Below are 11231 nucleotides of genomic sequence, written 5' to 3'. Positions count from 1 at the left end.
GTGCACCAGCTGTTGTCCTCGCTCCCATCACTTAAATTCTCGGGGTCAACTCCACTTCCTCTTTCACAGACCCCCTTGCCCCCCCCCACACACACACACACACAACACTTCTCTCTTTTAGCTGGATTAGACGCTCGCTGTAGACCGCCTGGTAGCCGAGAGGTAAACAGTGGGGCTAATTGCTTTGACATACTGCTCTTTGTTTTGGCCTCCTGGTGCTAATCAACCACTCAGCTAATAAGTCTCTGCTTGGCAAGGAAACACAACTGTTTGTGTTTAGGCTGGGAGGAAGGAGACGGGACAGAGGCCTGTCACGTTGGCTCAATATTCCATATTAAAGTGAGACGGGTCCACATTTGCTCATCATCGAGAGCCCCCACAGTCCTCCTCTGGCTAGGGTAGCGCCTCATTCAGGTGTGAATCTATTTATCCTCATTAACGAGCGTCTCCCCAAAGTCAGCCAATTAACACGCTGCTCCTAATGAAGCCATTAGCTGTCAGATGAGGCAGAGGCAGTGCCTGTCATCGGCCCACTGTGTGTGTGTGTGTGTGTGTGTGTGTGTGTGTGTGTGTGTGTGTGTGTGTGTGTGTGTGTGCGTGTGTGTGCGCCCGCGTGCACATTCGTTGCTAATAAAAGCAAGAGAATTAATGGAGTGAGCGTGTATGATAATGAGTTAATGTGGAACACGCAGGACGAGAAGTGATCGGCCCTCTGTCTCAAATGAAGATATCAGACACACGGTGATTTACTCTCTCGCTCGCGCCGCCGTAAAACGTGTCGCTCCCCTCACGTGCACGGAGCGTCTTGTCGCTCCTGTTTCTCTTTAAAATGCGTGTCAGCGGGCGAAGTGGACCCACAAAAACGCCCTCCCGAAAGACAGACATATCGCTCACGTCTCTTTTAGCCTTTATTTGATAGGCCTCCCAATTGTTGTGTAGTGCGTGTTGACATGCACCGTGTTGTGGTGTGTGGAGGAGAGATGCGGGGTATGTCGGGAGAAGGATGCTGGAGATGGAACTACCAGGGAGGAGGAAAAGAGGAGGGCCGAAGAGGAGGTTTATGGATGTGGTGAGGGAGGACATGCAGGTGGCAGGTGTGACAGAGGAAGATGCAGAGGACAGGAAGAGATGGACACGGGATGATCCGCCGTGGCGACCCCTGACCCGAGCAGCCGAAGGTAGTAGTAGTAGTCCACGATATTGTCGGTGCCTTGTAGGAGCCCAGTGTCAGGGGAGTCATTCTAACCTATCAATGAATCAATCAGCTTGGAAGAAGGGTGGGTGGAGGATGGGTGGGTGGAGGATGGGAGGGTGGGGTTTGAGCACACTAACGATGGAAGACATGGCAGAGAAACCGCTGCATCCTACTGTGAGACTGCTGGAGACGTCCCGCGTGAGGTTATGTCCCGCGTCGGATCCTACTGGATGTGCGGGTTCGAGACTCAGTCAGATGAGGCAACACTTTCAGTTGCAGCACTGCTGATAAAGGAGGAGGAGGAGGAGGAGCCTCCTTCCACAGGAGCCCCGTCTGTCCTCTCCTGCACAGCCGACACGCTGCACGGCTGACAGGGCCGCCCCGGCTCTGAAGACGACGGGGGATGGAAATGGGACACGGTATATTCAGGTTACACAATTAATCCAGCTGTAGATTCCCCACCGCCCTGTCCCTCCTCCATCCACTCCTCCCTCCACCCTCTCACTCCGTCCCACTCGTCTCCCAATGTCACTGTCCTCTATCACGCACGGTGACATTAGCAACAGCGGTTAGCCAACGCAGTCTCATCCCACGGCCTCCAATATCCACACTTGGGCTCGGTAATTTGGTTCCCCCAGCCCTCGACACACACACACACACACGCACACACACGCACACACGCACACACACGCACACACACACACACGCGCGTTGGAGTCTTGCTCATCATGGTGTTGAGAGGTGTGCTGTCATTATTGGGGCTGTTAGGGCAGACTGGCGTGATTTCGGTGAAGCACATTGGAAATGACGACAATCAAGTCATGAATATTCCTGCAAGTGTGTTGAAGCACACTGCCAAAAAAACACACAAAAAACTTGAATTTTAAAAGAATAAAATAAAATAGACAAGTGCATCGGTGAAATATAGTGACAGCTGTATTTTCCCACTGGTTGTGTAAGCTGGATGGAAAAGGTATCAGACCCACAACATGTCGGTGTCATGTGACCTGCGGTGTTTGTCGCTATGGAAGATTTTTCACACACTTGTCAGGTTTTCTCTCTGTCATGGCAAGGCAGGAGTAGCTGTTGTTAGCACATGGTCACCTATGCCATCTGTCCTTTCATTCTCTGCAGCTGACTGTATATATACACTATATATATATATATAGATGTGTGTGTGTGTATATATATATATGTGTGTGTGTGTGTGTATACTCTATACACACACACACACACACACACACACACACACACCTAAATATATATATATATGAGGTCTATAGAGCCACCATCTGTTTATATGAGCCGTTGGGTTGCATCTGTTTTAAGGACGGTAACGTGATAACCAATAGTGGTTTGAGTAAATCATAAAATGGGAAATGACTGGGGGGTTTTTTTGGAAGTAACCTTTTTTTAGCAAAGAAAAAACCAGTCTGACCACTACCTGACAATATTTCACTTCATTTTGTTATCCTCAATGGTATGCCGTTGCAAATTCAGACCTGCACAATGTGAATTTTTGCATGCACAAGGAAAATGCTAATGAAATGCATATTGCATGAAACACGGGTGGAGAAATGAAAGTGTAAAAGTGTATTTTAATGTATGTGAGTTGAATATCTGCCCCGGTGTAACAGTAGACATCTGTGACACACACACAGACCACAGGACACACACTCAGCTGCTGCTGTTAACTATAAGAGCATGCACTGCCTTTGTTTGTTTTTGTGTGTGTGTGTGTGCGTGTGTGTGTGTGTGTGTGTGTCTGTGTGTGTGTGTGTGTGTGTTTAGTGTCAACTAGTAGATGTGCTTTAGGTTTTTAGCTAACCTTTTTATCTAGAGGTCAATGAGTGCAGCACCAGAATGGACAGTCACAGATCTTACATAACAAAACCATTATTTAGGAGTATAGGGTGTGTGTGTGTGTGTGTGTGTGTGTGTGTGTGTGTGTGTGTGTGTGTGTGTGTGTGTGTGTGTGTGTGTGTGTGTGTATGTGTGTAGCAACTACAGTAATGACAGCACACCTCTTAACATGATGATGAACAAGACTCCGATGTGTGTGTGTGGTGTGCGTGTGTGTGGTGTGCGTGTGTGTCTATGTGTGTCTCGGTGTGTATATGTGTGTGTGTATGAAGATAAGCAAGACTCTAATGTGTGTGTGTGTGTGTGTGTGTATATGTGTGTCTCGGTGTGTATATGTGTGTGTGTGTGTAGCAGCTACAATAATGACAGCCCACCTCTTAACATGATGATGAACAAGACTCCGATGTGTGTGTGTGTGTGTGTGTGTGTGTGTGTATGTCTGTGTGTCTGTGTTTGTGTGTGTGTGGTGTGCGTGTGTATGTGTGTGTGCGCGCGCGTGTAGCAAATTCAATTCAAATTCAAATGGCTTTATTGGCATGACGTAACAATGTACATATTGTAGCAGCTACAATAATGACAGCACACCTCTTAACATGATGATGAGCAAGACTCCGATGTGTGTGTTTTGTGTGTGTGTGTGTATGTGTGTGTTTGTGTGTGTGTGCTGTGCGTGCGTGTGTATGTGTGTGTATGTGCGTGTTTGTGTGTGTGCATGTGTGCTTGTGTTTGTGTGTATGTGTGTATGTGTGTGTGCACGCCTGTGATTGTGTTTGTGTGTGTGTGCACGCCTGTGCTTGTGTTTGTGTGTGTGGGTGCACGCGTGTGTCTGTGTGTGTGTATGTGTGTGCACGCGTGTGCTTTAGTTTGTGCGTGTGTGAGTGAGAGAGAGTCCTCCCTGTTGAACCGTCTATTGCAGTACGTTGTCTCGGCAAACTGATTCAATGTAACTCTTGAGGGGTGTGCGCGCGCTCGCGTGTGAGTGTGCTGCGACCTTCAGATGTTAATGAAAGTTAAAAACAAGAAGACGTTGAGGTTACAGGAGTAACGTTGTTGTTGTTTTTGTGGGGGGTTTTTCAACCTCGGGGTAACGCACCAGGAGGAGCGGTGGAGGAGTGTACAGGACTCGGCCCCGCGGTCGGAAAGAATGACTGTGTTTGTAAACCGTTTGAGTGAAGCGTTGCATAAATGGCAGCCAATAATCACACGTCCCTCCGCGAGTCCTCCCTGCGCCCCCTGTGCTCGCGGTGCGTCCCCTCTGCGTGACAGTCCCGCTGTGGCTGGACAGTGTACCGTCTGTTTTCTCTGCCTGTCGGTGCAGAGGACGGAGCAGGGCGCCCCCCCCCCCCTCTGTCACCCCGACACCCACATTAGTGGTTTCCAACTTTTCTTTGTCGGGCCAACATCTGTTCCAGAGATTTGTTTCTTTATTGTCTCAAACCATCAGCCCATCTATAATAATCTGTTTGTTCATCTATTTTCCTGCTCTATCTATTTTAAAATGCTATTCTTTTTATTTCTAATATTACATTAGTGTTTTATTCAGGGTGTCGATCAACAGGGGCTAAACAAAGTTAGCCAGATTCGAGTGTTGATTTTAAAAAAAAACAACAACTTTTTTCAACTTTTAAAACGTCTTGGGGTCTGACGTGGTCTTTCAAAGATACCGATGATGGAAACGGGAGGTTTGTGACGATGAGGAATGATGAAGAACCGTCAACCAACCAACAAGTCCTCCTATTTCGTAAACGAGCTCTCGTGGTCCCGCGTCTGCACGCGTCGCTCTCTCCAGCCCAGTAACACCTCGTGCGTCCTCCGCACCTCCGTCGTTTCCCTCCCTGCACCTCTAACCTTGATCGTGACCTTGCCAGGGCCGGGCATGTGGAGACCATCCTGATCCACGACGACTCGCCGACCCCAGGCACGGATGCACAAACCGAACCCCACCCACACACCTGACATGACCCATGCAGCGACTTTGTGCATCTTTCGAAGTTGTGTACAAATTATTCGACCGGCTGACCAGCGAGCCGATGACGTGGATCACCTTCCATCTTTCAAAGACCCCGCCATGCGACGCACCCGGCCCGGCAACTTCACCGCAACAGTGATCCACTTACGCCGCCGTGCGTCTTCGGATGACGCCGGTCGGACTCTCTCTCTCTCTCTCTCTCTCTCTCTCTCTCTCTCTCTCTCTCTCTCTCTCTCTCATCTCTGCTTAATGGAGTCGCGCGCACACACACACGCACGCGCGCGCACACACACACGCGCGCGCGCGCACACACACCTTTAGAGAGGACCAAGGATACCGCAGTGCTGCTCTGCACCCCGGCTCGGCTGCCGCTCTTCTCACAGGACCATTTTTCATAAATCAGGCGCTATTTTGAACTAAAATAGATGGATGGAATCAATCAGCCATGGTTTTATTTTTCTCTTTTTCTACATAACCGCCCCTTTCACCTCCACCCCCCCCCCGCCTCGCTCTCTCTCTCTCGCTCCCTATCCCCCCCCCACCTCTCTCTGTGTTTCCCTTCACCCGTTCTCTGTCTTCCCCACCCCCCTCTCAGGGCTGCAGACTGAGGAGATGCATAAATTCAGACACATTAGTATTCCAGTCAGGCTCTGCATTTCAAGGCAAGGCCTAGCACCCTTCCGCTTCTCCCCTCCCCTCCCCACCCCTCCCCTCCTCTCTCCCCCCGCTTCCTCACTCTCCCTCTTCAGCTCTATTTTTGTTTTTGTTTTTTTTGTGAGCCATTTAAAGTAGTATTTCGTCTATAGGCTTGCTTATTTTTGAAATTATTCTCAATTATTTTGCAGTTATATTACGAGTTTTAAAGAACACGGCGTGTATTCTGCCCCTGCCAAATTATACGCTGCTGCAGACTTTGAAATGAGGTTCATCTGCTTGTGATTGTGTGTGTGTGTGTGTGTGTGTGTGTGTGTGTGTGTGTGTGTGTGTGTGTGTGTGTGTGTGTGTGTGTGTGTGTGTGTCATTGTGTTTTGCTGTCAGGCACAGCAGCCCAGGCGATAAATCACGCATGTCTGATTGAGGAGGGCAGAGGGCCCGGACAATAACATTTCAGTCAAACTGGGAAAGCTTTGCTCCGGCTTTCTGGGGTCCGCAGACCAGACTCCGCAGACCTTCGTCCGAGGTCCTGACGAATCAGGCGACACTCCGCTGCTGTTAGTTCGCAGTGAAGTGGGGAACTTGTTAAGATAGCCGTGCGACGTGACGCCGAAGTTGTGTGAAGGTTATAGTATTGATGCATGAAGTGCATCTATGGAGGATAACACAATGTCAAAAACAATAAGGAAGCCTATGGTCTTCATAAATCTATAACATAACGAGACAAGTAAGCACAATAAATAAGTGTAGATATGGCATCATATAATTACAAATAATAATAATAAGAGTAACAATAATAATAATAATCGTCATCATCATTATTATTGCTGTTATTATTATTGTTGTTGTTGTTGTTATTATTATATCTCACATTTACTAAGGAGGGAAATATGAAATTCATACAAAACAATTAACTAAAAGTTAACTCTGCCTTGGACAGGGAACAGTTGTAACAAGAAGTTGTTTATTACAACATACATAGTTTATTTCAAAACATAATACAAGCTTTATACTGAAAATAAATAATTGCTCGAGCTGTCATTGAAATTTGGAATAAAAGCGCCGAAACAGTCAAATCTTACTGAAAATATTGTTTTTTGTTTTTTGTACACTGCTAATTAAGTGCATGGATAACTAAGAGCATTTGTTTAAATTAATGACCTCAAAAGGGGTAATATACAAAACTGTACAACATTCGAAAAAATATTTAAGAAACGAACCGATAACAGGAGTATTTAAGATTATAAAATTGTTTGTTTTTGTTTTTTTTCTCTTTCTGATACTTGAACGTACAATAACATTATAGGCAGGTGTATAGCGTCTTCGTTCCCTCTTTAATATCCACGGCTCAATCACAGAGTCCACACAGTTTATATGGTCCAAAAAATGATTAAAATAAAATTTAAAAAAAATAAAACACAAAAAGAATTTATAAATAAACAATATCGTAGCTGTGTGTTGTTTCAAAAAAGCTTTAGGCCAGAGGGAGAGATGGATCAAATCCCCCACGTGCTATATTTTTGGATAGCAGAACCTAAAAATAAAATAAAATGAAAAAGAAATAAAAATAAAAAAACTGGAATGAGGGCTTATTTATATGCAAAAAAAATAGTTAGAGATAGGCTACAGATATATGCTACGAAACAAGGGATGGAGCTAAATATGTTGGAGAGGAAAACAATGAAAACCAAAGGGGATGCATGAGGTGTAAAATGGCCTCCACACAGGCCGTGATGTCTACTACACAAGAATGATAGAGCCTGTCGATCACTATTATTATTATTATTATTATCATTATTATAATTTAATTATTATTATTATTATTATTATTATTATTTGCCTCTCGTTCCACAGCGGAGGGGTAAGAGAATTGTGACGAAGCTTTCTTCACGAGTAACTTGACCGTGAAAAGCTGAAAACACTTGAAAAATAAACAAAAACAAAAAACAAAACAAAAAAAAAAAAAAAACCCAAAACAAATCAAAACAATAAACCGTCAGTCCCGCATGTCTTCCTGTCCCGTTATTCTGGAGCTGACACAGAGATGTGGACGCAAACCAAGGCGCTGGCAGGTTATTTAGGCACATTTTGTATTCATATCCTCGATGTAGAAAATAATTTGGCAATTGACCGGCTCCCCAAAAAGCGACTTGAAATGTGGCGTTCGACGTACCGTTCGACCAATAGAAAACGACGAAGGCTGAACAGGTGTACCTGTGTTATTGTTATCGTTGTTATTGACGTGTTTTGTTTTTGTTTTTTGTTTTTTTTAATTGCTGGGATCGTCGTTGAGTCTGTGCGGGACCCGGAAGTCCGGGTTCGGGATTTCCTCCCGGCGCCGCGGTCAGAGATCGTGGCAGGAGGAGGCGTCTCCCGCGCTCCCGCTGTGTGAGTACGGTCCGTCGTGCGGCGGCGGCGGCGGCGTCTCCCCCGGCGGCGTCATGCGCTTCTCCTTCTGCCTCCGGTTACAGAACCACACGCGCACCACCTCCTTCTCCAGCTGCAGCGAGTCCGCAAGCGACGTGATCTCCTGCGCGGAGGGTTTGGGGCACTTGAGGAAGTGCGTCTCCAGGACCCCCTTGACGCTGACCTCGATGGACGTCCTCTTCTTCCTCTTCCTCCCCTGAGCCGCTATCTTGTCGATGCTGCTCGGGCTGCCCGTGGACGAGTCCGCCTCCTCCAGCCACTTGTTCAGCAGCGGCTTTAGTTTGCACATGTTCTTAAAGCTCAGCTGGAGCGCCTCGAACCTGCAGATGGTGGTTTGGGAAAAGACGTTGCCGTACAACGTACCCAGCGCCAGACCCACGTCCGCCTGCGTGAAGCCCAGCTTGATCCTCCGCTGTTTGAACTGCTTGGCGAAGTGCTCCAGCTCGTCCGACGTCGGCGTCTCCTCGTCGGAGTGGTCGTGGCAGTGGTGCCCGCCGAGGTCGCTGTGCTCGGGGCTGAGCGTGTCCCTGAGGCCGGGATGCATGCCTTGGCCCTGGGGGTTGGTCGGAGGCGTGAGTCCGCCGTGGTCCAGCATGCCGTTGACGGTGAAGCCCGTCTGGGAGTAGATGTTGATTTGCTGTCCCCCGGTGATGGAGGAGTTGTGGGACACCGGGGTTCCCCACGCTCCCGGGTGGTTAGCGTGGTTGTTGTGATGGGGCGAATGGTGCGCTACATGCGGGGAGCGGTGATGGATGATGCCGAGCTGGAGGTCCTCCCGGCCCGGCTTGACGTCCTGCTGATCCATGGAGGCCGACCAAGGGCTGCCCTCCGACAGGCTGCTGGCCCACTGGTGCCCTATGGGGTGACCGTTGGCCTGTACGCCCTGCAGGTAGTCACTGTGGAGGAGTTTCTGGTGGCCTCTGAAGGGGCTGGCAGGCTGCATGGCCTGGCTGTCCGGGTGGATCATGGGGCTGGAGCTGAGCAGGGTGTAGGGGCTGGAGGCAGCTGTGGCCATGCTGGCTGCTGAACCCCACTAGTGCTACTGAAGGGAGGGAACCGCTCAGCCTCTGACATCTCCCTCTCTCCGGAGCCTCGGCAGCAGCCTAGTCGTTGATTGACAAGACTCCACGACCACTCACAGAAGGAGCGTAACGGAATAACAGTGCGCTTCGACCAATGGCTGCGCGCATATCTGGAAAGCCCCGCCCCCCCCGCCTCCGCCTTTCAGAAAGCGGCGATACGGGACAGCAAAGGGTTACAGCCAGTCGAACCGGAAGTGAGCAAGAGTGCCGCTGGTCCAAGCGGGTCTGGATTTGGGAGTGATGCGCGCACGGAGCGCACTTCCTGTTTATTAATTAAAGTTTCCAACTTAGCTTATTATTGCCGCTGCCGTCACCCTCGAGGGCGCGCGCAGGAGGAGATTAAAGCGCGGTGGCGTTTTTGAAAACGTGCCGGCGCCCCGTTCAAATCAACCCGAGACACATTCCCGCCGTCAATCATTAACTTTTAGGGTTTATTTCCGGACCTGTTTTTAGGGTCAAAATGTAACACCCCCCCCCCCCGGAGACACAGAGCCAGGAGCGTTTCCATCGACGGCGTGTTCCGGCCACGTTAAAGCAACCTGAGGGTCGTCAGAGACGAAACTCTCCCGCGGATCTGTGGGGTCCGCTGGAAAGTCTCCAGGAGGTTCTTCCAGAATATTCTAGCGAGCCATTTAAAAATGCACGTGACCCGTTCCATCCACCCCGCTACTGATTAGAGACGGGTAATCTTATTTAGTGGATATTATTATTATTCTTATTTTAATCACCAAACCCCTGCTGGGGTCCCAGTTTCCAATATAGAATTCAGTGTTTTCCTTCAGCACTTTGCAAACTGGGGAAGGGGTCTTAAAGAGCCTCGACAGCCCCCCCCACCCCCACCCCACCCCCACAGAGCTGTTGAGAAAAAAAAGAAAAAGAAAAAGAAAAGAAAGATTCATCCATCTGCATATTTGAGAGGTAACTTAACGGCGTAATTATATTTGCCATTAGAAGCCCGCCGTCCCGCTCCTCTTATTGGTTTGAAATTCCATTAAATATAGCTATTGCGCGAGCTCCCAGGTTAAGCTTGATTTAAATTTGCATACATTTTCATACATTTAGCAGAAATAAAAGAAGCCGGCAGCCGGCAGAAAGAGCCTGCAGAGCGCTGGGCTGAGGAGCCGGTGTAGAGGAGCGAGAGGGAGAGAGAGAGGAGGCTGAGGCAGGTGAGCTGACCGCGGGCCGGCTGGGTGGACAGGGCCGCTGGGTGGAGGGGATGGGGGGGTGGAGGGGTGGGGTGGTGGTTGGAGGGGATATATCCGGAGGAATGACAGACAGACAGACAGCCGCACGGGAGGAAAGGGTGTTGATAGGACGGTGTGGGCAAAACCTCTCCAGATCCCCGCTGTGCGTGTTGTGCTGCAGCCAAGGCCCGTCTCGCTGGGGGGAACGAACCAGTACACTTTGCTGGTTTTGTTGTTCTGCATGCTGTATTCTCTCGCTGCGGCGGGGGCCGCCGCGAGACGCGATCCGCAAGCTAAACCGGGACTCGCAAGTCCTTATACCAGACATTTGATTTCATTACGGGGCTATGTTGGCCCGATGTGTTGGGGGGTGGGGGGTGGGTGGCGGGGGAGAGAAAAGAAGATGTTTCCTCATTGAGAAGGAATGGTCTCTGTTCTGGCGTCCAACTGAAGGTTTATAAGTGGGTCAGGAAACGGAGAAGTGAAATCTGGACGCAACGTCTCTGTATTTCCGCGGGGTCCTGCAGAAGGACACCGATTTAGGTGAATTTCCTTCGTTATTTATTTATTTATTTTTAATATAGCATACAAACCCAATTGAATCCCATAATTACAAAGCGGGTGGTGATGGTGGTGGTGGTGGTGGTGGTGGTGGTGGGGGGGGTAAAAAAAACCCTGAATTTAATTCGCTAAAAAAAGAAGAAGTATCGCTATTAGATCATTATCGCGAAAGTAAATTCTCCATTGCTGGATGAGAGAGAGAGAGCGGTCGGGGAAGGGGGACGGGAGAGGGGGGGGGACGGGAGAGAGGGGGGGGGGCCGTGTGTCCCCCCTCGATCGTCTAAGTTTCTAAGTGT

General features: G+C 49.1%; 1 protein-coding gene across 1 annotated transcript; it reads right to left on the bottom strand.

Moving 5' to 3' along the window:
- Positions 1-8025: 8025 nt before the first annotated feature.
- On the bottom strand, positions 8026-9123 carry LOC130121397 (POU domain, class 3, transcription factor 4-like). The gene has a single exon (XM_056290200.1). It carries the CDS (start codon positions 9121-9123, stop codon positions 8026-8028), a length of 1098 nt encoding a protein of 365 aa, XP_056146175.1.
- Between the last annotated feature and the right edge of the window lie 2108 nt (positions 9124-11231).

This window comes from Lampris incognitus, chromosome 1, assembly GCF_029633865.1.
Source record: "Lampris incognitus isolate fLamInc1 chromosome 1, fLamInc1.hap2, whole genome shotgun sequence".
Classification (NCBI taxonomy): domain Eukaryota; kingdom Metazoa; phylum Chordata; class Actinopteri; order Lampriformes; family Lampridae; genus Lampris; species Lampris incognitus.
Note: the sequence above shows the minus strand (reverse complement) of the source record. Positions and strands in the feature narration are given on the sequence as shown.